General features: G+C 41.9%; 1 protein-coding gene across 1 annotated transcript in view; it reads right to left on the bottom strand.

The window, feature by feature from the left end:
- Nucleotides 1-27,591, bottom strand: part of RASGRF2 (Ras protein specific guanine nucleotide releasing factor 2) — a 225,546-nt gene that overhangs the window by 102,130 nt on the left and 95,825 nt on the right. The window contains 5 exon segments of the mRNA XM_038403244.2: nucleotides 6,970-7,361; nucleotides 7,636-7,884; nucleotides 9,566-9,648; nucleotides 15,429-15,565; nucleotides 16,387-16,453. Of these exon segments, the coding sequence (XP_038259172.1) occupies nucleotides 6,970-7,361; nucleotides 7,636-7,884; nucleotides 9,566-9,648; nucleotides 15,429-15,565; nucleotides 16,387-16,453 (928 nt within the window).

Here is a 27,591-nt window from a genome sequence, read left to right as displayed (position 1 = left end):
AAGCACTGTACTCTAAGTTTTAAAATGAAATTGTCTACACCAGTAGGCAGATGTGCAGAAAAAGCATTTGGAACGTGGAGAAAATTTCTCTTTAGATGATAAATGGGCCATACTCAAGAAGAAATAAAAAACAGCATTGACTTGGAAATTGAATTTGTACAGCCAAATTGGACTCATATTAAGTCTGCCTTTTTGGAATCTTAGCAGAAGATGAGTAATGAAGCCAACTGATCCTAGATAACCACTTGTTAATGGTCTCTTTCTTATGCAGAAAACTTATGTTAAGGAAATAACAGGTTAGTACTTTGTATTTCTACCACTGTCACCACTCTAAGGGCATGGCTGAACTTGCAGATGTAGAGTGCTTTGAGTTAAACCAGCCTTTGTAGAGTGCAGTAGGGAAATCGCTGCAGTCTGTCCACACTGACAGCTGCAAGTGCACTGGCTTGGCCACATTAGCAGCTCCTGCAACAGCCACAGAGAGCAGTCGTTGCTATCCCAGCATGCAAGTGGCTGCAACATGCTTTTCAAATGAGGGGGGGGCAGGTGGAGTGTGACAGGGAGTGTATTGTGTGTATGTGGAGGGAGAGAGAGTGGGTTTTTGGGGAACTGAGAGCATGTTAGCATGCTGTCTTGTAAGTTCGGACAGCAGCAGACCCCCCAGCCCCCCACCTCTCTCTCTCACACACAGCACTCTGCATGCCTTGCCAGTGTGGATGGGTAGTGAGCTACAGAGCCCGGGGCTGCTTTAATGCGCTCTAATTCGCAAGTGTAGCCAATCCCTAGGGGTGGGGTTTTTAATTCCCTATCCTTACACTTTACAGACCTATGACAAAATGACTCTCTCTCTGATGAAGAGTGCTAGATACAGTTCCCTCCAAAATCTCCCAGTGCCAGTCCTTCAGTTGTCTGGCTCCCAAATCCATAGGTGTTACAAGCACTGCAAAAATAGCAATATAATAGATTTAAATTTTTATTAGAGCTAATGTTAAAAATATTATGTAATACATAAGTTGAGAAAAGAGTGTCTGTACATTTGGCTATAGTGCTAAGATTATCCACAAATACAAAGTTTGTTTTTAAAGTCATAAGATACATATAGTGCATAATCAGCAATAACCCAAATTTAGGTGAATAAATTTAAGAATACAGTTTCAATATTTAGGTACATTAGATGCATTCAGGTACATTATTCATGAAAAACGTTATACAGAGAGTTGGTGGCAGAAAGCAAAATATATCAGTAAGTGAAGACTGTCCCTCAGTAATTGAGAATTTAAGATAGGTTATCCATTTAGGGGAAAAAACAGTCCATCAGGAAAGTATTTGAGTTACTTTCCCAACTGCACTTCTCATCGGGACTCCACCTCATTCTTCCTGGTAATTGCCGATGTCTGGTGATGTGTTCTATGTAGATGTCCCTTGACCACCTGACGGTGTCTGACACCATAAGTTGCCACATCAGCTGAGCATAGTATTAACCGACTCCACATTCTCTCAGCACTCACTTATTATTGTGGTCCCATGCACACAGGGCTCCGACGATCAGCACATAAGTTTGGACCTCATAGCCCCTAGCTCTCAGGGTGTCAGCTAGAGTGGTGTATTTCTCCACCTTTCAAGATTTGGCAGCGTGGAAAGCCAGGGTCCTGTTTTCGAAGGGCACTGTGATGTCTACCATGATGATCTTCTTCTGGTTCTCGTTGGTGATGACGATGTCTGGTTGCAATTGGCTGTTGGTTCCAGGGATGGAGAAGTTCACGGCTACCTTCCTCACAGGTGGCAGAATGGTTCTGACAAAGTGATCTTGGATGGCATTGTGTCACAGCTGACAGGCTCTAGAATGGGGCTTGCAGCTACACAAGACATGGGGTAGTGTCTAGTTGGCATACTTCCTGCATCGCTTGTCCTGATTCCCATGGCGGATGGCTTTGTTCAGTGAGACACAGGTGAGCCGGGCCCGGTGGATGAACCTCCAGTTGGCAAATTGGGTGAAGCTGCCCCCAGGGAGGAAGTGGTTGCTGGCATCCCAGTTACACATCATCTCAAAGGCCTGACCTGGTCCAGCTTCCGTTTCAGGTTTTCCACGTATTGGCAGCAGATGGCATCTTTCAGGGTCCTCTCCAGCTTGGTTCTGGCTCTCAGAATGATGATGTATTTATGTAATGTTTTCTACATTTCTAAATGTTAATATGCTGCCTCTATATCACTCCCAGTACCTATGGGCTGGGGAATTCCTGTGTAATGGGGTGATTTGCCCCATGGGCTGAAGAGCTTGGGGCTAAGCCACCCATGACTACAAGATGAGACACATCTGAGTAGAATCAAGTGATCCCAGAATAAAAAGAGCAGGAAGGTGCAGCAGTAGGGAAGGTGGCAAAACAAGGAAACTGAAGCTAAGTCTGCAGATACACTGCAGGGAACAAGAATATTCCTGCAGGGCCCTGAGTCAGCAGGGGAAAAGTGCACAATGCAGGGGGAAGCTCTCCAGGCAGGGAGGCCTGGGAGTAGGATGACCAGACAGCAAGTGTGAAAAATTGGGAGTGGGGGGTAATAGGCACCTATATAAGACAAAGCCCCAAATATTGAGACTGTCCCTATAAAATTGGAATATCTGATCATTTTACTTGGGAGAGCTCCTGCACAAGAATCAGGCAAGAGACTGACAGACAGACTCTCAAGAAGGAGGGGGATGTGCCCAGCTGAAACTGGGGTGAAAACTGCATGAGTTTGTGTTTTGTTTTGAAAGACTTTCTATTGGACTACTGGGAAAGAATGAACTAGGCTTGGGGCACCTGAGGACTAAATAAGTGGGATCCCTTCTGGGAATTGTTTGGACTGCTTTGTGAATTGTGTTTGAGTCTTTGAAGGACCCCTGAAGAGACAGGACAGCCCGATAGGCAGGGGGCAGCACAGCAACATCCGTCCACAAAGGGTGCTCAACAGGCAATCAGACGCCACACTGCTACGCTCTGCAACATCTCACTTTCTGGCATTAGATAAGAATAACCCATACTTTACTGTTTTAATGTGTAGTGTATAATAAGAATAGTATATTATATCCATCTAGGACAGCAGCTATTTTGTGTATAGTTCATTCTATACTTTGTGTCAGATTCTACAATCCCAATGGGGCTACCCTGGTGTAAGAGAGAAGAATTTGGCCAACTGTACATAATAAATACTATACTTCTAAGAGTATGTTGTGATGATACAAATCTTCCATACTATGTAATCCATATTAATGTCCAGCCTATAAAGTATGTAAATAGAGCTCTACAAAGATTTCAATTGAAAATTGAACAATGATGATCTAATATAATTCCTAACAATGATTTAGTAATAAAATATAATTAAAGAATGAGCCCCAGCCCTGGAGACCCTGGCTACAGGTCGACCCTCACTAGCCCAAGCCCGGGCCCTGGCCAAGGGGGAAAGTTGCAGCAGAGCTGTCATCAGTTGTCCTTTAATCCTTTCAGCAAAGGCTACAAAAAGTCTGGGAGATGATCTGAACTACTTTGTGCAGTCCAGGTAAAAGGACAGAGTCCTCCACACATTCAAAGTATGAAACACCTCCTCAGCTTTGCTAGAATGAGGTTTAAGGAAAAAACATCAGAACATGAATGGTCTCGATTCAAAGGTGGAATGCAGATACAACCTTAGGCATGAACTTAGGGTATGGATAAATGGAGCCCTTGTCTTTGTAAAATATCATGGAAGGAGGGTCGGCTGCGAGACCCTCTTCATACAAGTAACTGTGCCAAAAATGCTGTTTTCATCATTATCAATGATATCAGTTGTTGCTAAAGGTTCAGAGGGGAAACCCATTAAAAAGAGGACACTATAGTCAAGTCCCATGAAGGCACTGGATCAGACAATGGAGGATACATGTGGATGAGTCCCATTAAAAATCTAGATACAAAGGATGCGAAAAGCCAGGAAAAACATCTGTTAGTGGGTATATCACAGAGATGGAAGCTAAATGGCCTCTGACAGAACTGATGGAGAGACCAGATGATTTCAAATACAGAAGGTAATCTAATTTCTGCACTGTTTGGTGACAACTGATAAGATTCAGCCCAGACTGAGAATTTCTCCATTGTGCTACGTAAGTGGCTCTGGTGTCCTTTCTGCTGCTCACCAAAATGGCCTGGATATCTTGAAAGCAAACTTCTTCCTCGCTACTCAACCAGAGATCATCCACGCCATGAGGTGAAGTGATTGTAGGTTTGGGTACTGTAAGTCACCTCAATCACAGGTAGAGTTATGGAAGATCGAACTGAGTCAATGCCTTGGCCTGGCTGGCGTTATGAGGATGAAGATTTCCTTGACTCTTTTTAGCTTCCTGATCACCCTCAGATTTAGAGGGATGGCAAGAAGTGCATTCAGCAGAAGACTTGACCAGGGAAAAAGGAAAACATCTGACAAAAGACAAGGGCTGCTATCTGCTCTGCAACAGAATTTCCTGCATTTATTGTTCAGTTAGTTGCAAAAAGATCTATTACTAGATAACCCCACTGATGAAAGATCTGAAGCAGAATGTCCTTGTTTATTGGCCACTCATGATGATCTATAAAGTTTCTGTTGAGTGAATCTGCAATAGCATTCCTCCCCCGGGAAGGTGAAATGTCTTTTGCAAGACATTGAAGAAGTTCCACAGATGAATCATTTCTTGGAATAACTGATTCCATCTTGCAGCCCCTTGTTCAGATAAAACAAAGTGGTAGTGTTGTCAGCAACGGTGAGTACTTGAACCACCTGGTTGCTGATGTTGAAAATGAAACATCTCACATGCTCTCCGAGTTGCCTGAAGCTCCCGTATATTTATGTGGAACGAAACCTCCTAATGTTTACAAAGTGTCGGAGCCTGAAGTTGACCCAGATGGGGCCCCCAACCATTAATGGATGTTTCTGTTTCCAGCACCATAGTTGGTGGTACCCACATAGTTCAGGCAACTCTGATTGGAGTTGGATGATGTAGCAAAGATGAGTCCATCAGAAAACACAACAAATCTTTTGTCATGAGAAACACCTGCAGCATCGATGGCACAAACAGTGGAGGTGAGTGCACAGTTGTCAAAACTGATACTGGACCCAACGGTTCCGGGATTGAAGATCTCGCCAATAAAGATGAAAGCACCAGAGTCAACAGTGTCGGTGATTGTTGGTGCTTACAGCCAGACCTTGACTCAGCACTAGGATACTTTTTAGTGCCTTTTGGTGGGACGAATAGTGAGACTTCAATGGTCTATCAGTCTCATACGATTTTGAGCACTTCAAGGAGACCATAGAAAAGGAAGAGAATGACAACTCTCACCTGAATCTAGCTTTGGAGCTTTGGAAGCTGGATGGGCACTGCTCGTGGAGAATTCTCCTTTCTTTCATGGTTAGGTTCAGACTCTGAACCAGGATACATTGCCTGTCTGAGAAGATGAACTTTTAAGAAATTTCTCTTCCTTTGTCCTCATCAGAAATGAGGTATAGATAAGACATTTGTCCTCCACATGTCCCTCACCTAAGCAAATTAGGTAACTTTTGTGCCTGTCACTGACAGAGAAAACAACCCTGCACCTGGTACACTGTTTAAATTCTGGGGATTTCTGCATGACAAAAATCCCAGAAACAGCTAACTGACTAACTACATAAACTATACTAGTTGGCAGTCTTGCTGTAGCCATGTTGGTCCCAGGATATGAGAGAGACAAAATAGGTACGGTGATACTTTTTATTGAACCAGCTTTTGTTGGTGGAAGAGCCAGGCTTTTGAACTATATTGAATACTTCTTCAGGACTGGGAAAAGAAATAAGAGTGGTTGAGCTAAATACTAGTTGGGACAGATAGTAAAGCATAAGGAGTAACACTGGTTTCATGGCTCATTACAACCATCTGTAACATATACCTGCTTGCTAACATTTAGTGGCCTACTTCAAACCACTTTTGCATAACAATCTAACCTGTATTGCCAACTCTATCTCAAGTGATCTCTTACAGCATGTGTTACCCCTTATGCTTAACTATCTGTCACAACTTGTACTCAGATCAGACTCTCTGATTTCTTTTGCCAGACTTAAAGAACTGTGTTGATCGAAAGCTTGTCTCTTCCTCTAACAGAAGTTGATCCAATAAAGAGTATCACCTTACCTCTCTCATCTCTCTTAAATTATACTAGAACTAACATTAAAGTGAACTATAACTATATACAATAAGAGAAACTCTTTCTTAAAGCTGGCTAACAGAAACTCAAGACCTATGCAAAGCTTCAACTCCCGCCACAGGCAATAAGAAGAAACTGAGAAGAAGTCAGTGGCTCTGTCCCTTTTTATGCCCTTGGCTCTGCATATGGGGCTAGCATGTGCGCCACCTAGTGGTAATTCTGGCAAAAGTCTCTGACTTGAGTGCACTAGGTGCACATATACCTGCAGTGGAAAATATATGTGCACAAACACTCAGAGCAGAACTAACCTTATCATGCAGACTTGTCAAAGCAGATGAGTTCTTTACATTGTTCAGAACCCTTCTTTTTTAAGGGAATACCTTACAAGTCATATCACAAAGGGAGCACATCTCACATTTATTTCCAAAAGGTACCAGGGAAGTTCCATTAACTAATTTCTGTTCCCTTTGGCACACAAGATAGTTGAAGTCTTTCCCCTCAATCCCATTTACTCTTTTCCCTGTTCTTTGAAGGGCCATTATTGACGTGTTCCATTCTGCCACATTGCTATTCCTACAGGTGACACCAGATGCAAAAACAGTGGTGCACTGGGAATTTGAACAAAACATCTAGTATAACAAAAATAAGGATACGAGCACTTGATTACTGAAAAAAGGAACTGTTTTACTAAGCAGTGGGAAACATTTACTTTAACTCAGATACTGGGTTGCAGTCATCTGCTAAGTGTTCAGTTTATATTGGTGACTACCATATTTTACAATATAATACTCAATATACTGCAGTTATATAATACCTCTTCTAATGCTTCTTCTTAGCTTGTTACACAGATCAATGCGAGGATTCTCTAAATTCTCTTCTATGGATCCAGGGCTTTGTTCGGGGGAGGAGGGGCCCTTGCTGAGGTCCAGTGGTACTTTGCTAGCAGTGGGTGGTGGGGATGTGGCCGGGCTGTAAGTTGAGGTAGGACTGCTAGCAACAGAGGAAGTAGAGAGATCTAAAGCCCCTATTCTTGAGTTCAGTGGTGAATTAGTCAATGAGAGTTTTCTGGTTCTGACAGGTGAGGAAGTTCTAGAGAGTGACAGTGGGGGAGGAGATGAGAATTTGCGACAAAGATGTGGTGACTTCCCATCAGCCAGGTGTTCTCCTCTGTTGTTTTGACTGGTAGCAAAAAACAATTCCAAAGACCTATGAGTAAGACGCACAAAAAGCAAAATTAATGTTAGCGAGTACAAACAGATTTAATGAAAAACATTCACAAATGTGCTCTGTGTGAACAACATATTTATATTATTTGCTCCTGAAAGCCAGGGCATAAAACTAAAATGTATTTATACATTATGTATTGTTTAAAAAAAAAAAAGTTCCATTCCCCCAATCCTCCCCTACCTCTGATTATTTACATGGTGGAAAAGGACCATTCTAACAATAATCTCATGACAGAAGAAGAAACAGAGTTTACCTGACTGGAATGGAGGTGAAAGGCCTTTTGTATATATCTGAGAGTTTCTCCAGTACAACTGTTGCAGTAGTAAATATGCGGTAAGTATGCAGGAAAGTATTAAGAAAATCAATACTAAGAAAGCGCAAGTCTGTTAATCTCTCCAAGAGGCGTTCCACACTTGCATAACGAATTTGGGGCACTTTGCAGGAATTTAATGTTTTGCTGAAGCAGATATCAATGTCATCTCTATGAAGACGAGCATCAGATCTACATAATAAATTATAAGAACAAGTTTCAAAAGAGTAGATTCTTTACTGTCCTGTAAATATATAATTTCTAATGCACCCATCACCATAGATTCAATTCAACTATACTGTATTTTCTGGGTTTCTAACATTACAGGAAAATATGTAAGCTAAAAAATGCTTTAATTAAATTTCATTTTACACCATGAAACCTTTTTGTCACAGTCAACTTTGCAAAATTGTATTTTGTTCAGTTTTTACAAAAAGAATTAATTTTTGGAGAGAGGAGTAGACTAAGCTGAGATTTTCTTTAAAAACATTGGCTGATCTTTTCTGCAGCACTTTTGATTCTCTTAGGACCCACAATCAAGATATCTACCACCTAACTTCCTCCCTGCATGAAGTGGAAAACACATTTTTTCTTTGTTAGGGCTCTTAATGAAGTGGCAGAGAAATTGTTTGATTCATCAAGTGCAGACATCTGAAACAATAACACACTTTTAAAAATCAATACACTTGCAAAGTCAAATAGAGAGGAGACAAAATCTCTGAAACATGATATTGATCTCAGGTATGTTGGTATTATCCTATCAGGTTTGCTCAGAATGTAAGTTCTTTGGGATGGGGACTACGTCTTTCTTTATTTTTCATAAAGTGCTGAGCACACTGTCAACACTTAATAGGTGATAGTAATGTTTGTATTGCAGAATCATGAAACAAAATCAAAATAAGAAAAAGTCCATTATTTCTAGACATTAAAGAAAAATTATCGGACCTAGCATTGATCCTTCTGATATGTGCCAAAGAGAGAGAATCACATGCTCTCTTTGGATACATCAAGGTGCAGAAAGGGAGAGCAATATTTATATAAGGTGCTGTCAAGAGACCTGTTGGTATAATGTAGGCCCAGAAGGAGAAATGACCCAGTAGCAACCAAAGTCACAAAGGACTACTGACATTCTGTTCTATTTCTCAACATTTATAGTAGATCAAGATAGATAATATACATGTGAAAGAGTAAGGGAACTCAGAGGTACTCCTATGTTATGATTTTGAAACCAAGTACTGAAAATTGCTACCTACAAATAAAAGTGACATTTCTAGGAAAAAATAAATGATGAAAAGAGAGAGTTTGGGGGACCAGGGACAAGGGGGAAGTGTATTTCTAATTAATTATGTTACCTTGATGCGATCAGTTAAATTTATGGTATCTCAAAGATGGACGCAGCAAGGAAAAGAAAAATTTTAGCTGCTATAATAAAGTACTTTGATAAACTGTACCTATCTGTACTTGCCTATATTTTGCATACCTTTTAAAATGTAATTAATAAAATCATAAGCGGTATCACAGAGAATAAATATTCCTGGTATGTTAATACTTCAAAGCTAACAATTTTACATTTATTCATCTGAAGGAGCAAGAATGCACACAACTACAGAAATACTTGAAAGTCAGAGCTTTTGTGAATACTAGTCCATACTGTCAATCCCAAATCTGAAAAAATCATGAATCATGTCCCCCCCAAAATCATGAGCTTTAAAAATAGTACCGGTATATATTTTGGGATTTAGGATTAATCCCATTCAACAAAACTGTATAAAATGGTTACATTTCAAAGTTCCAATCTGTCCATCATGTTAAGCTTTCAATAATAAAAAAAACACCCTACATTATTCCCCTGTAAAACATGTGTTGCACTCACTTGATCATATGTGGCACAGTGACTTTAGAGTTTTCTTCAAACACTATGGTCATTAAACCATTGCATCTTATATTGTCAATACACTGTGAAAATGAAAGTCAAGAATCATTAAAATGAAAACAATGTAAAAAGAATATAGTTTCACATTTCCTTCATCAGTGTAATCCTAAAACATTGTGTTCAGAGGGTGTGAACAGATAGCTAAAATAGATTTTTAAAAAATAAATAAAGCTAACAATAATGAAGAAGAAAATATAATGGACAAGATTCTTCATCCTGCCCTGACAAGTTCACTTTGCACCACTGATGCATTAAAGTCAATGTACACAAACTGATGAACTGGTCTACACAGTTTGATAAGCTAAAACTGTTTTTAAACTGTAAATGAAGTATGCTTTGATTCAACAAGATTAAAACACCTCCAACATCCCCTGTGGTATTTTTAAGATCAATAAACCTAGGTGTATTGCAAGGAAATGAGAAAGATTTATAGACATGCTTGGCAAGATTCTCAGCCCCGCTCTGATCCCTTTATGCTCAGTAAGAGGGCCAGAATGATGTAAATAGGCTCTAAAAGCCCTAGATCCAGTCACGGGCAAATTTCCCCAGTGCAGGCACTAAGAAAGACAGCTGTTATGGCTGTCTTCTAAAGACTCCCTTGCAAGTCCTAGCACAAAGGGTGTGCTGGGATTGGGGCTGGGGGCAGGAAGGGCATGACTGGGGTGGAGCTGCAGCACACAGCGCTGCAGAAGTTCTGGGCATGGCTGCAACCCAAAGAGTAGTCCAGAGAGGCTGCTGCTGTAATTTATACCCCAGGGCTGTCTAAATTATGCAGCCCAGGATCAGGAGAACACAAAGGTGGCTTAAAGCCAGCAAACCCCACTTCCCTCTGGGCTGCCCCTCTAAGAGGTGCAGCACAGAATCTCACCCACAGAGTATAATTTCTGAGGTGCCCTTAAACCAAAGATAAATGACAAACTTCATAGAGATTTGTTAAAGAGACTTTAAGGTCTACAGCTATTGCCTGTCCCTTATAAGATCTGTAAGTCTACCCATCACCACAGACTTTAAAGGTTTGGGTATAGAAACTACAGGGCCTGATGAAATGTCAATGGAGACATTCCCACTGGATTAGGCTCGCAATGCCTACTAACTGTAAGATCCATGTGGACCTCCTGTTTTTATGATGCTTTCTAATTTTATTCATCTAGTGCCATAAGTATAGATATATTACTCCTTCATGGTAATATACATTGAACTGAATGGAAGCACAATGAATACAAGTACTGGCTTTGAAATATCTTATAACAAATGGCCTGTGTTATGCTGGATGTCAGACTAGATGATAATAATGGCCTTGTCTGGCCTTAAAATCTATGAATACCATATTCACATGTGTATAAACTGCATTATTTGTATATTAGTTTTTTGTTGTGATTTGAAAAGTCCAGCTACAGGGTATAATCCAGTCAACGTTCTGGTACTGGTTTTATCAAATGGGTTATTAAAAAATACAAAAATGTAATATATTTAATGGAAATAACCATGTTTTTCCTGTCCAGATTAGCAAGAGTTGGAGGTGTTGCAGTAGCCGCCTTTTTAGTTCCTGGGGTGAAAGTGCCTCATACAATTCATCCATGACCCCTCTAGCCAATTAAGGAGTGGTATTGACAGTCTCCACAGGTAGACACATCCAGGCCTTAGCTGGAAAGATGACAGCTGTGATGTAGGCAGTGCTGGCTTTACGGATGGGCAATGTGGGCGACTGCCCCAGGGCCTGGGGGCAATGTGGGGAAGCCTGGGGAGGCAGCAGGGGCCAGCGGCACCAAAACACAAATTCGCCAAGGGCACTATTTTTCCTAACACTGGCCCTGGATATATGACCATAAGGCAAGAGGTTCAGTAGGAAAAGGGCAATATTCCTCAGCACTAACAAAGATGCAAGCAGAACTAGCACATTTTAACAAGGCATATTTTTCATGAGAAAAATTTGCTTCATAAAACATTACACAAAATTAATTTCTCTGTGATTATTACACTACCTATGACCACTGGGAACCGGGTAAGGAAAAAACACAAACAGAACTTGAATAACAAACTGAAACAAATAATCTTATGCCACTTGCATGTCAAAAATATATAGTAAATTGTTATGCTACTAATTCTAAGGGTAAAATCCTGGTGCACTGAAAGTCATTGGGAGTCTTTCCATTGACTTTAATGGGATCAAGGTTTCATGCTAAGTGTTTTTTACCAAAATCCTGAAATATATTCTGAACAAACCACTAGCCTCCAATTCTTATTTTACATTCACAGATTTCATAATTGTATTCCTGAAATGGCTTTAAAGTCAAAAGTCAATGATGATACTCAGACTAAGATGAATATGTACAAATTCAGAAGTGATGTTTTTTCCTATTATGGTATTAAAACTCAGTACAAATTTGGGACCTAATTCTGTTCTAGTTTCACCAGTCAGTTCAGTTAAATCAAATTTATCCTGGGGTAACAGCTGAATTCATCCCTTTATGTCAAATTCTGCTAGCTTTATTCACTTGATTCCCTTCAATGGGACTACTCATATAAGCAAGGCAAGCATGATTGGGCTTTTCATTTCAGAGAGCTGTAGGTTCTGTGCTGTGATACATAAAGTAATAAAAACTGATAATAAGGTAGCTCAGTATAGTATTAAAACACACTGTCAACCTTTTTATAAATTGCCATTTCCACATTGTTGCAACAAGCTTTCTGCAAGTTCTAGTATCACCAACAAATTTTCATCAAAGTCCAAGTCCAATCAGAACTAGAACTTTCTAAGTTTTTCTACTCCTAGAATTGGGAACCTCCATTTCATTTTACCCCTTATCTGTGGTGGACTTACCACATCCTACTATTAATTTATTATTAATTATTAATTATTATTATTATTTTGGAAGGACATTTGTTACATAAAGCTTGGCAGTGATGGTTATGTATAGTTACAGTTGTCATAGTCTTTGACTTTAACCTTCTAGCAACAATTTACAAGATGTGTTTGGGCATTCTCTTGAGATACATACAAATGTAGGAAAAAGTCTATGAATGTTTACTTCAGCACAAAGGCGAAGCAGAGAAGAATAAGCTATATTCAAACTCTTTCTCTTCCCGAGGATACAGAAGTTGGGAAAGACCCATCAGTTAAATAAACTCTTTAACTCCACAAAGACAGGCTGAAAATAAATTAATGGATCTCATTACTTCCACATAGGACAAACGGGGTACAACAAGATTTTAAATATTACAGTTGTTGCTGTTTCAGAGTCTTGGTAGCCTGTGTTCACCACCCAGACTGTCAAAACAGGACAGGAGAGGGCAATGCTATAATAAAAAACCCCAAGATTTAAAATACACTGTTGAGAAAAAACACAAAGACACCAATGACAGGTTTCAGAGTAGCAGCCGTGTTAGTCTGTATTCGCAAAAAGAAAAGGAGTACTTGTGGCACCTTAGAGACTAACAAATTTATTTGAGCATAAGCTTTCATGAGCTACAGCTCACTTCATCAGACACCAATGCTTCAGATCAGTGCTGGCTGAGGTAAAAGAAATGAAAGACACCAATGCTTCAGATCAGTGCTGGCTGAAGTAAAAGAAGTGAAAGAAGATCGCTAACAGTTCTCACCACAAATACTGTATGTGAAAGTTATTTAAGGATACAAAGAATCAGGAACTGTAGTTAATATGGAAGGAGTGATTTTTTCTTCCTGATTCTGTGATTCCTAAGACATATATTATTGCTAATTTTTTTTCAGTAACTTGTCCATGGCAACAGTAGAGTGAATAACTATATAACAATGGCATTTGCCAACAACTCATTTCCTCATACTTACTCTTCTTTCTGAATACATTTTGATTTCCTTTATTTGTTGATATTGGAATGTCATCCAATCACTAAGTGAAAAGTAAAATTCAGGGTCTAAAATTAAAGTTGTGTGTGTGCATTTGCACACCTTATTTATAAGTGCAATACCCATGATTATGCACACAACTAGATTAATCATGTGCACTAATGGCAACTCAGTATAAAAGTGCTCATTTGAGTGCCAAGCTCTGCACTTTTTTGCAAACCTAATTAAATGCACACATCTGAAATAATAAGATTCTTATTGTTTACCTTTCTATTTGTATGGCCCCTATGCCCTCCTTCAGAGTAATAGTAGTGGGTTAAGAGGAAAAATCACTTATTGGGCAGTTTACTCAATAATTGTCTACTACAGGGTTTCTATGCAGCTGGTCCTGAGCCTTGTCAGGGACAAGAAACTGGGCAAGAAACCCTACTAGTCTGATCAAATTTGGCAATTCTTATAATTTAATTTTCATCCCAAAACCTGTAACTTAGTGGGAGTTTCGTGGCATTTTCACTAGGCTCCTTTATTTATTATCTCTCTCACTACACCAAACCAAAAAGGCAAATATGAATGTGAGGTCCTGAGACTGCACTGTTGCTTTAAAGCAATTATACCAATCCCAGCAATGCATGTGATTTTTCAGATGAGGTCTTTTTGCTGCTACACAAAGCTGCCATTGAAAGGGTCTTTGAATTTATAGTTTTAAACATTTGGCTCTTGAAATTGAAAAAAAAGGTCAATATTATAGCTATATATTTTTATTTTATCGTTATTCATCCAGTGTAAGAACTCTGGATAAAAATTTCAAAAGCATGTAAATGACTTAGACATTTGGAAGTTTAAATGCTACTTGACTTTCAATGAAACCTAGGCTCCTAAGTCATGTAGGTGCTTTTCAAAATTTTTTCTACCATCTTATTTATTTTATTCCAAAACTGTTTATCCAGACCAAAACAATGCAGAGCGTTTCTTTTTTTAAAAAGCAATTTCAAATGTATTAGATTCACTGACCAGAAATGTTACTATAGGAGAGCATCAAATTCCAGACTGAAACTTGCCTTTACGGTGATCGCTAATCAGTTATTCCTTCTGATTAACAGAGGGCTGATAGAGCTCTAAGTCAGGACTTAGTCACTAGTCACTAGTCACTTTGGCACTAGTCCAAATTGTCATTTCATATTTTTATATGCAATCATCAAAGGTAAATCCTATGGCTACGTTCAGATATGGTATAGTGCAAACTCTTGCTGTGTATTCAACCTCTTCCCCTAAAAGATTTCTAGCAATTCTTTGTTTAACAAGTTTCCGAGATGTAAAATTATAATGATCTTTTTAAATGATGTCCACACCATTAAAATATTTTAATGCTTTTTCCTTTTCACTCATTCACAACAAAGTGAATCACCTGCAAGCTATCATAATTCTTACTTGTGTATTATATCCATTCATCTAATTTTCTTATCAATGTGGGGGGGAAATCAAGTTAATCTTATTCTCTTGCTCTATGGAATATGACACATATACATAGCATGAGATGAAAATGGAATGGAGACATTTTCCTCCTGATTCAAGAGTCACAAATAAATGATTTTTCATTTAGATTGCAGACAGCAATTAGCAGTACCTCAAATTAACAGGTCTGACTCTTTTTTAAATAAAGAGAGAAGTCCACTCAGTTACATATAAACAGCTGGTAAAAATGTATGCCAGTTATGTTACATGGGTTATTCATCTGCCTACACCACTTTCCTAACTACATGTCTTGCAAAACACCTTTCTGCCTTACACTAATGAATCTTTACGAAGCAAAGTGTAAAATCTCTGTAAAAATAGGCAAAGACTTGGTTTCTTATATATTCATCCTAACAAGTAAACCCTGGAAAAAGGCAAAAGCTCCTTGAGATTAGTTTGAAACACACAGCAACAGATGTTATGAGTAAGAAACAAACCAAAAAAATAAGGAAAAATGTAAGTTACCTGACTTATGTCGCTTGTCCACGCAGCTTTTTCCTGTCGCGAAGGAGCTAACAGTACCACAGTATAAGGAGGAGCATCGGTAGGTTCAACCACAATCTTGAAATCAAGGTGACCAAACACTTGCCCAGAACCTTTTACTTCACAATCCATGGGAAAAAATAAGCAGTTGTGATTTAAAAGCCATATGTCAAAGGAAGTACTATTTACTTTTACACTAAAAAGTATTTTAAACCTCCCTTTGCCAAACAACAACCTACCCTCCAAAGCAGTGACCACATTTTCACATACATCAAGTACAAGCAAAGTTTGGGAAATATCAATACATATGAATGGGTGTTGCTGTTAATTATTACACTTTCCAAATTACTAAATAAGGCCCTAATCCTACAAATATTTCTCCATGCGTTTTATACTTTCAGCACATGAGGAGTATCATTGAACTTTATGGAACTATTCTTACACTCAAAGTTCAACCTTTTCCAAATCTGTGGGATTGGAACCAAAGTGAATAGACAATTTAAAAAAGCACGGTAATATACTTTGTTACTTAATTTGAACAAGACGGCAGTTACAATTTACAGGGTCCAGAACAAAATTTTCCACAATCTCAGCCAACTCTTTCATCTCTCCCCCCTGAACTTTGAGAAACGTAATTATCCCTGTCTTCTTTCAAGCCAGGATTTTGTTCAGTTAAGATCCTCAAATGTGAATTTCCACCCAAAAATCAGAAAATAATTTGTTACACTGGTTCAGCTATTTACTTGAAATCTTATCATCAGCAAGAACAAAACACACATTTTTAACAGAGTTTTTACATGCAGGTTTTAACACTAGTTCTCAGACTTAATGAAAAGGTAAAACATATCATTTGCTGTGCTGACAAATAAACAAAGGGTAACACTTTTTTTAAAAAGCTGCTTCGGAGCTCTAATTATATAAACAGTTTAAAGCAACTTACAATCATCATCACTCACATCTGGCTCCTCAATCAGCGTGCACTCTATTAAAGAGAGAACACCCCCTGTCTATGGAAACAAAGACAATTTTTCAGTACTCTGGGGGAGGGGAAATAACCCTTCCCATTAAAGTTATTTTTAAGATTCCTTAGAATTTAATTTTAGAAAGACCCTTTAATTTGAGAGTTTAGGACACACAGGTTTTTCAAGAAAAGAGAACATCGTCAGAAATAGGAAGGGGAAAGAAAATATAATGTATAATGGGATTTTCCACACTAAAATAAATCAATTACATATTCACTTTTACAGAAATTTCTGTTGCTTTTCCCTCTCTCTAATTTATCCCAGCACAGTTAGATCAATTGGATGATATAATCAATCACCCGAAAAGTCTGAATCAGATTAACGGAGGACTTTTTATGAGGCTCCATTAAGTTTAATTTACATTGAACAGTACTGTACTGTTCGTGTGACTCCTCCCTTAGTGGTTTCTGCTGTCATGGAAAGTGAAGAAGAAGAGATGGATTTCATTATTTCTGACCCATCTGAAACCATAAAATACTAGAAATCTGAGAAATCTTGTTCTTGCAACATTTCTAACTAATGTCTTTCTGATTAGTTTGAATAAACATTCAGAGCTAAAGTTTGCTCCGGTTTCATAATAGCAGCCGTGTTAGTCTGTATTCGCAAAAAGAAAAGGAGTACTTGTGGCACCTTAGAGACTAACAAATTTATTAGAGCATAAGCTTTCGTGAGCTACAGCTCACTTCATCGGATGCAACATCCGATGCATCGGATGCATCCGATGAAGTGAGCTGTAGCTCACGAAAGCTTATGCTCTAATAAATTTGTTAGTCTCTAAGGTGCCACAAGTACTCCTTTTCTTTTTGAAAGTTTGCTCCAGTTTATGCCCCATAGTACCCCACAAAAAAGATTTCCCACTGTGTGTAAATCAGTGCAAACTGTCCCCCCAATTTGAACATACTTATTTAAGTGTGATGCTTTGCCTCTGACTAAACCCAACCCATTCCATAAAAGCTTGATTGTGTCCCATGCAATTTAATTATACATTTCTTAAGAAGTTCAATACAGTAGGGTATGCTGGTGCAGGAAAGCAGAATTGATTTTTCTTTAAATTAGTTTTAATCCAGTTCTGTAAATTACCCCTTGGTAATTCTACTGAAGTGGATTGGTTGACACCTCTACTAAACAAAGGAGAGGAAAGTTTGGCACCAGTTTACATAGGTATTTGACACTGTCTCTAATCCTAACAAATTCAAACTAGAGAGTACCATTTAGGAACTTGTTTTCACTGAGAGTTTTGGCTGAAAAAGGACTTCATAATTCAGCCTCTTGGATTCAAATATGTAAACAGTTCATAAGAATAACAAACACACACTGAACATTATACAGACTGCAGCAGTTTTAAAATACCTACCAGAAGGAAATGAAAGAACAGGAGTACTTGTGGCACCTTAGAGACTAACAAATTTATTTGAGCATAAGCTTTCATGGGCTACAGCCCACTTCATCGGATGCATAGAATGGAACATATAGTAAGAAGACATATATATATACACATACAGAGAACATGAAAAGGTGGAAGTAGCCATACCACCTGCAAGAGGCTAATTAATTAAGATGAGCTATTATCAGCAGGAGAAAAAAAACTTTTGTAGTGATAATCAAGATGGCCCGTTTAGACAGCTGACAAGAAGGTGTGAGGATACTTAACATGGGGAAATAGATTAAATATGTGTAATGACCCAGCCACTCCCAGTCTCTATTCAAACCCAAGTTAATGGTATCTAGTATGCATATTAATTCAAGCTCAGCAGTTTCTCATTGGAGTCTGTTTTTGAAGCTTTTATGTTGCAAAATTGGAAAAAAAAGAAGAAAATGAGAATCCCTGCCTGCAATGATACTGGGCATGCTGTGACCAGGGGAATGGTGCCATGAAGTTAGCTGGGGTTTCTTGGCATCTGACCTTTCATCCTCTTATATCCCTCCTTTGTTTCTCTGTTAGGGGTTAAAGGGTTTGACATCTTGGTCAATTAGTTGGCTTTCTGGTGACCCCAAGAGGGTGGCAACAAGCCCACAAACATGCAGATTTAAATAAAAACGGTTACCTACCTTTCATAACTGTTGTTCTTCAAGATATGTTGCTAATGTCCATTCCATTCTAGGTGCGTGTGCCCATGTGCACGGTTTTTTGCTTTTTGCATTAGCAGTATCCGTAGGGCCAGCTGCGGTGCCCCCTTGAATGCCGCACTCATCTGTCGATATATCAAGCACCGCTGTCCCTACTCAGTTCCTTCTTGCCAGCAACTCCGACAGAGGGGTAGGAGGGTGGGTAATGGAATGGGCATAAGCAACACATCTCAAAGAACAACAGTTACAAAAGGTAGGTGACCATTTTTTTCTTCTTCGAGTGCTTGCTCTTGTCGATTCCATTCTAGAAGCAGCATCTCTGGAGGTGGGCTCAGAATTCACAGACATGCAGTTTGTAACACCACTCTACTGAAGCCAACGTCATCTCGGACCTGCTGGGTAAGCACATAATGAGACATGAACATATATATGGACAACCTGGTGGTGGCTCTGCAGCCATCAGAAATTGGCACATGGGCCAGGAAGGCTGCCGACGAGACTTGTGCTCTAGTTGAGTGGGTGGTTACAATCACCGGTGGAGGCACCTTTGCCCAAGCACAGCAGAACTGGATGCAGGCTATAATCCAAGAAGAAATTCTCTTGGTGGACACTGGACAACCTTTCATCCTATGAAGTCCCAGACTTGAGGGTAGAACTGCTCCAAAAAAACCAGACCGTCATGCTATGAGCAAAGACCAATTTCCCCTGGAACGGAGGGTGAAAGGCTGATATGGCAGCCTAGTGGATCTTAACTGATGAAAAACACAAACCTTGGAGCTTGAGATGCATAAGGTAGTCCATGATCAGCTGCAGCGAGGCCTGCTCAGGCCTAACGTCTTGGGCCAAAGCCCAGGTCATGAATTGTTTCCATTTGGCCAGGTAGATCACTCTAGTGGAGAGCTTTCTATTCCATAGTAGGACCTGTTGGACTCGGGCTGAACATTCCTGCTCCTCAGTAATTAATCATGGAGCAACCAAGCTGTGAGGTGCAGTGCTGCCAGATTCAGGTGCAGGAGCCTGCCATGATTCTGCAACAGGAGATCCCGCCAGTGGGACAGTGGCATCAGGGTCATCACTGACAAAACCATGAGTGTGCCAAAACAATGCTGGTGAGGCCAAGCCGGGGCTATCAGGATGACTTTGACCATGTCCTGCTTGATCTTCATGAGGACTTTATGAAACAACTGCACCAGCAGGAAAGCATACATCAGAGCCCCTGACCAAGAAAGCAGAAAGGCATCCAACAGGGAGCTCCTTTGACCCCCCCGAAATGAGCAGAACCATTGGCACTTCCTGTTTTGGCAAGTCACGAACAAGTCCACCTGGGGAGACCCCAACTTTCGGAAGATCTGGTCAACCACATTGGGGTGGAGAGACAATTTGTGGCAAGACAAGAAGGTTCCTCTGAGGTGATATGCTAATATGTTCCTGGTTCCAGGGAGGTGTCCTTCCATGAGGTGAATGGAATGCTGCACACAAAAGTCCCATAGTCTGAGGGCTTCCTGGCTGATGACCTGGCTCCGCCCTGCTTGTTGATATAAAACATCATGATGGTGGTGTCCATCAGGACTTGAACCATTTTGCCTTGTAACTGGGACCAAAAAGCCTGGCAGGCCAGGCTGGGAAAATTGCTCTGAGCTCCCTGACATTTATGTGGAGGGAGTGGTCAACCCCTGACCAGCAGCCCTATGTACTGAGGTTGTCCCTGTGGGCTCTCCACCCTAGGTCCAAGGCATTGGACACCAGAATCAGTGATGGGAACAGGACCATGAAGGGACTCCCTTCAACACTGATGCAGGGTCCAGCCACCTGGATGTGGAGTCCCTGCCAGCAACACCTGGATGTGGTCCAACACCTTGACTACCTGGTCCAGGTCATGCCTTTTGGGGATGTAGACCGACACCAACCACACCTGCATCATCCGGAGGTAGAGCCGGGCATGATGAACCATGTAAGTACAAGCAGCCAGGTGACCTAGCAGCCTTAGGCAAGTGCAGGCAGTGGTAAGCAGGTGACCCCTCACATAGGAAGAGGGTGAGTAGGAGGTGGGGTGGCCAAAAACTGAAGGGTGTAGCCCAGCGACACAATTTCTAGCACCAATAGTCCGAAGTGACTCTTGATCAGGCTGAACGGTAGGAATGGAGATGGGTGTGGAAAAGATGGGGCAGATCCAGGAAGGCAACTGGGGTGTCGCTCTCGAGCACACCTCTAAACGCCCACTTCTGGCCCCTATGGTGTTTCGCTGAACCAGGTTGCGCAGGTGAGCAGGAGGAGGGAGAGCGGTGGAGACTGAACCCAGTGTCCCTTCTCCTTACAGATCCCTGCTGAGGCTGCCCAGGCTTTGGTGATGGGGGCGGCCTGAATGGCTTCCTCGCAGACTGAAGCATATGCATCTCCAGAGAGCAGAGGGTGGGCAGAGTGTCCTTCAGACCGTGCAGCCTCATGTCCATCTGATCAGAGAACAGCCCGACTCCATCGAACGGAAGATCTTGTATGGAGGACTGCATCTCCTGAGACAGTCCGGTGGTCAGAAGCCAGGAGCTGTGCCTCATGGTGACTGCCGAAGCAAGCACTCTGGCCAGCGAATCGCATCCCAGGCCATCTGGAGGGAACACCTAGCTGCTGTGGTACCTTCCTCCACAAGAGCCCCGATCTCTTGGGCCATATGAATTTATCTCCTGGGGCATGGAGTCCTTAAACTTGTGGAAGGAATCCCACAGGTTAAAATTATAACGCCCCAAAAGGGCCTGATGGTTCACTACCTGGAACTGGAGACTGACAGTGGAATAAATTTTTCTTCCAAAAAGGTCCAGTCTCTTGGTCTCTTTATTCTTGGGGGTGGAATTGGCAGGCCCCTGCTTGTCCTTTACATTCGCCGCTGACATGACCAATGACCCCGGGGTAGGTGGGTATATAAGTATTCGAACCTGTTGATGGGGATAAAATATTTTTTCTTGTCCCTCTTTGAAGTGGGTGGGATGGAGGACGGGGTTTGCCAGAGGGCTATGATGATGTTCAGGATCTCTTCGTGCACCAGGAGTGCAACACATGCGAGAGTGGATGTGGAGAGCACGTTGATCAACCTGTCCAATTGCACTGCCATCTCTTCCACCTAAAGGTCTAAACTGGCGGCCACCCATCGGAGCAGGGATTGGTGCTCCTTAAAGTCATCTAGTGGGCTAGCACAGAAGGGCCCTGTCACAGCCTCGTCTGGAGAGGAGGACGACTGAACTACTGGGGGAGGATCTGGGGCATCATCCCCTGCAGGGTGAGCACCTTTTGCTCCACCACAGCACCTGCCTGCGCTTCCTGCACTGAGCCCAATGACGCCAGTGCTGATTGAGGTTTGTTGGATGTGGCAACCAAGGGCTAGTGAGATGGGGCCGATGCCCCAGGCATTCCAGTATGGCCATTGCATTGGCCACTGGCCCTGCTGCGAGGTCGGCATCGCTGCAGTGGATGCACCCTCCAGAGCCCAGTCGCAATGGTGCTGTCTTGGCTAGGGGTGGAAATCCCTCTCCGTGTCGGAGAAATCCTCCTCTGGTGACCAGGGTAGGGCCATCGACGCCTGGATCTGGCAGCTAACCATCACCATGGTTGACTGGTGCCTTGAATGGTCTGACTGGTGCCAGGAGAAGGGGGCACGGTACTGTGTTAGGGAGTGTCCCTGAGGTGTCAGAGACAGTGACTGTCAGTCCGAAGACAACTGGTGCCAACCGGCACCTCCCTCTGGGTGAGGCCTGGCGTGAAGGGTGAGGCCCAAGAGTGCAGTGCCAGCGACCCGTAGTGGCAAACTAGTGACCTGGACCCAGGACATAGCAACAAAGGGTTCTGCCTTGGCTGCAGAGACTGGCATCACTCATTCACCTTCTGGGAGGCCTTCACAGCTGGCTTGCCCTCTTAGGGACACTTCGCTGGGTCCATCGCCGCATGCAGTGCCAGCTGCAGCAGGAAAGTATGTTGCTCTCTGGGCACTGGGAACTGAGAAGGCATTGACTGCGCCCTCAGTCTGTGTCCCCTACCACTCCCTGGAGTCAGTGGTGGATCCCTTAGAGGGGGTAGTAGGTCTCCTCAGGGGCATGCCCCCTTGCTGCTCTGGTGTGGGTGGGCAGCCAAGCAGGGTTCTTTGCCCAATGCCCTTGGTCTGACTTACTTGGTGCTGGGTCCCTTTTCTCAGTCTTCATCTTGGGCCCTGGCAAAGGGGACCCATGCTGGGAAGAGCCAGATTCTGGGGGTGTGCTAGGCACCAAGGCCAAAGTGCTGGGTGTTGTGTCTGGGTGGGTCGGCTCCCATGCTGGGCGAAGAGCGGCCTCCATAAGGAGGGCCCTTAAGTGAATGTCGCATTCTTTCTGTGTCCTGGGATGAAAGTTCTACAGATGTGAGAACGTGGGTTTCCCCCAGGCACTTCAGACAGCTACCATGCGGGTCATTAACAGACATAGGTCTGTTGAAGGGCTGAAAACGCAGAGACTGGAGCATGCCCCACCCGGGGCAAAGTGCCTGCCAGGACCCTAACATCCGATGAAGTGAGCTGTAGCTCACAAAAGCTTATGCTCCAATAAATTTGTTAGTCTCTAAGGTGCCACAAGTACTCCTTTTCTTTTTGCGAATACAGACTAACACGGCTGCTACTCTGAAACCAGGACCCTAACTGACACAGTACTTAACAGCTACTTACTAACTAATCTACTATAAACAAACTATTTACAGCTGGAACACAAGGTTCAAGGAGTGTGTGGGGGGGAAACACTGATCACTTGTGAAGCAAGGGAAAGTGGTGCTCCAATCTACCACCACAGGCAGTAAGAAGGAACTGAGAGGGTGTAGGGCCGGCAGCGCCTGATATACCGACGCAGGAGTGCAGCACTCAAGGGGGCACCAGAGCCAGCCCTATGGATACCACTAAGGCAAAAGTCTCTGACAACTGTACACGTCAGCGTGCACACACCTAGAATGGCATCAATATGAGCAAGCACCTGAAGAAGAAATTCCTCTTATTTTGCCAATAAAGGTTTAAGAGTCTGCTAGAAAAAGCAGAGCCTATTCTTGTTCCTTCTCTAGGGACTGGATGAAGAATGATATTTTCACCCTGTTTAAAAGAGACACTGTTGATTTGGAAAATCACATTTCCATCTGAAATTTTTGGACCTGCTGCTGTTGCAGGTAGTTCTAAATTGACAGTAACTGAAAAAGATTAGAGGAAAAATATTTCTCTGTTTTTCATTTGCTTACACTCTGCATCAGACCAAGATTTGTTCTAGTGGGGTTTTTTTGATGGTCCCTTTCACGCACTGATCTGGGATGGGGGGAACCACATACATACTCTTCCCCAGGCTCTCTCACTCTGTTCATCAGGAACAGCCACAGCAAAGCTGAAGCACATAGAAACAAGAGGAATGTATATACCATAGTGAGAGAGGAGGGTGTAGAGGCACTAAGCTTGGTGTTACTGCTCCTGGGCCTCCACAAAAGACCCTTATTGAAACACAGCAGGGGACCAGTAAAACAACTACAGTTTTTTTGAAGGGCAGAAAATGGATTTTTTGAAATCAAATAAAAAAAAATCAAATTCACAGTGACCCTTTAAAAAAGGGACATGTGCTATTTATTTACAGGCTCTTGAGACTAGGCTGAACTGGAGGACCTAAGGGAAACAGAGAAGAACATAGACGGGACTTTCTGGGACACAGCAGAGCAGTCTGGCAGCCTCGTGGTGTTGAAGAGGATGAAAGTCTTGGGGAAGGAGAACATCAGACTGGACTTGGGGGAAACAATCTCTTAGTTGGGACTTTTTTTTCCAGATGATGTCATGGTATCCTCTCACTCTGAGTATACCTCTCCAGAGGAGGGAATCTCAGTTATTAGGAAGAGACAGGTAATAGTAATGGGGGATTCAGTCATTAGAAATATAGATAGCTGGGTTTGTGATGACTGGGAAAACTGCATGGTAAATTGCCTGCCAGGTGCAAAGATTGTGGATCTCTTAAGACATCTAGACAGACTTATGTGCAGTGCTGGGAGGAGCCAGTGGTTGTGGTACATGTAGGTACCATTGACATAGGTAAAAGTAGGAGAGGGAGGTCCCGGGGGCCAAAGTTTAGGTTGCTAGATAAAAGATTGAAGTCCAGGATCTCCATGGTAGCATTCTCTGAAATGCTTCCAGATCCATGTGCAGGGCCAGTTAGACAGGCAGAACTGCAGGGTCTCCATGCATGGCTGAAATGGTGATGTTCAGAGAAGGGATTACTAGGAAGTGGAGAATGTTTTGGGAAAGGAAGGGCCTATACAGGAAGCATAGGCTCCACCTAAACCAAAATGGAACCAGGTTGCTGGCATGTAATCTAGGTGATAGAGGAGTTTTTAAACTAAGGGCTGGGGAAAACAGACAGGTGCAGAGGAGCACATGGTTTGGACAGAGACATCACCGGGGAGGATTTATGAAAGGGGCTATTCTAGAGCCTAGTAAAGAGGACAGGATAGAAGTTGATAAAGTACAGGTAGGAACTGAAGAGAAACAGTCACAAAAAAGAGTCCCATCCTATTACATCACATGAAGGCAGACAACTAAATATTGGCACATTTTATAAGTACTTATACACAAATGCTAGAAGTCTAAATGCTAAGATGGGTGCACTTGAGTGCCTGGTATTAAATGAGGATGTTGATATAAAAGGCATCCTAGAAACTTGGTAGAATGATGACAATCAAAGGAACACAATAATACCAGAATGCAAAATATATAGGAATGACAGAGTAGGTCATGCCCATGGGGGGAATGGCATATGTGTGAAAGAAAGGATAGAATCAAATATAGTAAAAATCTTAAATGAATCAAACTGCACCACAGACTCTCTATGGGTAGAAATTTCACACTTGAAAAATCAGAGTACAGCAGTAAGATACTACCAACCACTTAACCAGAATGATGATGGTGATTGTGGAATGCTCAGAGAGATTAGAGAGGCTACTGTGACAGGGTCAGGCCAGATGGCTACAGGAGAGTAATAGAAGGCAGATATATTAGCCCCAGGTTAAATAGGTCCCTTTTCCCTGGGTAAAGTAACAGGGAAGGTTCCAGAACAATCAGGAACCTTCTGGAGAAAATTAAAACAGATAGGCTGATTAGAACACCTGCAGCCAATCAAGAAGCTGTTAGACTCAATTAAGGCAGGCTAATCAGGGCACCTGGGTTTAAAAAGGAGCTCACTTCAGTTTGTGGTGCGCGTGTAAGGAGCTGGGAGCAAGAGGCACTAGGAGCTGAGAGTGAGAACGCATATTGTTGGAGGACTGAGGAGTACAAGCATTATCAGACACCAGGAGGAAGGTCCTATGGTGAGGATAAAGAAGATGTTGGGAGGAGGCCATGGGGAAGTAGCCCAGGGAGTTGTAGCTGTCACACAGCTGTTCCAGGAGGCACTCTAGACAGCTGTATTCCACAGGGCCCTGGGCTGGAACCCAGAGTAGAGGGCGGGCCCGGGTTCCCCCCAAACCTCCCAACTCCTGGTCAGTCACAAAAGGAGTTGACCTGGACTGGGGGTTCACGAAAAAGGCCAAACTGAGGGCTGCTGTGAAGCTCCAAGGTGAGCAAATCCGCCAATAAGTGCAAGACCCACCAAGGTAGAGGAGGAACTTTGTCACACTATAAAAACAGAAAACCCAATAATAATGGGGGATTTCAGCTATCGTCATATTGACTGGGTATATGTCACCTCAGGATAGGATGCAGCGATAAAATTTTAGACAGCATTAATGACTGCTTCTTGAAGCAGTTAGTTCTGGAATGCAAAAGGAGAGAGGCAATTCTTGATTTAGTCCTAAATGGCACACAGGATGTGGTCCTAGAGGTGAATATAACTGAACCACTCAGTAATAGTGACCATAATACAATTAAATTTAACATTCTTGTAGGGGAGAATACCAAAGAAACCCACCACAGCATCATTTAATTTCCAAAAGGGAAAATATTCAAAAATTAGAAGCTAGTTAAACAGAAATTAAAAGGATCAGTCACAAGAGTGAAATGGCTGCAAATAGCATGGAAACTTTAAAAACACCATAATAGAGGCTCATACTAAATGTATGCTATTGCCACCATGGCTAAACAACTGAGTGAAAGAGGCCATTAGAGACAAAAAGACATCTGTTAAAAATTGGAAGTCAAATCCTAGTGAGGAAAATTAAAAGGAGCATAAACTCTGGCAAGTCAAGTGTAGAATTATAATTAGGAAGGCCAAAAAAGAATTTGAAGAGCAATCTAGCAAAAGACACAAAAAGTAACTGCAACATTTTTTTACATACACAAAAAACAGGGAAGCTGCCAAACAATCATTGGGGGCACTGGTGCTTAAAGGAGCACTCAAGAAAGTCAAGGTTGTTGCAAAGAAGCTAAATGAATTCTTTGAACCAGTCTTCATTGCAAAGGAGGAGAGGGAGATTCCTACACCTGAGCCATTCTTTTAGGTTACAAATCTGAGGAACTGTCCCAAATTAAGGTGTCAGTAGGGGAGGTTTTGGAACAAACTGATAAACTAAATAGTAATAGGTCACCAGTACCAGATAGTATTCACCCAAGGGTTTTGAAGGAACTCAAATATAAAATTGTAGAGCCACTAACTGTGGTATGTAACCTATCACTTAAATCAGCTTCTGTACCGTATGACTGGCAGATAGCTAATGTGATGCCAATTTTTTTTACAAAGGTTACAGAGGTAATCCTGGCAATTACAGACCAGTAAGCCTAAGTACAGAACCAAACTAATAGTCATGTGATAAGACTCCTGGATCAATAACTGGTTAAAAGATAGGAAACAAAGGGTAAGAATAAATGGACCATTTTCACAATGGAGAGAGGTAAATAGCATGTTCCCCTGGGATCTGTACTGGGACCAGTACTGTTTAACATATTCATAAATGATCTGGATGTACAGTAAGGTGGCAAAGTTTGCAGATGATATCAAATTACTCAAGATAGTTAACTCCAAAGCAGACTGCGAAGAGTTACAAAGAAATCTCACAAAACTGGGTGGCTGAGCAACAAAATGGCAGATACAATTCAA

Source organism: Dermochelys coriacea, chromosome 5 (genome assembly GCF_009764565.3).
Source record: "Dermochelys coriacea isolate rDerCor1 chromosome 5, rDerCor1.pri.v4, whole genome shotgun sequence".
Taxonomy (NCBI): domain Eukaryota; kingdom Metazoa; phylum Chordata; order Testudines; family Dermochelyidae; genus Dermochelys; species Dermochelys coriacea.
The sequence above is the reverse complement of the archived record's forward strand: the minus strand, read 5'-3'. Positions and strand labels throughout refer to the sequence as shown.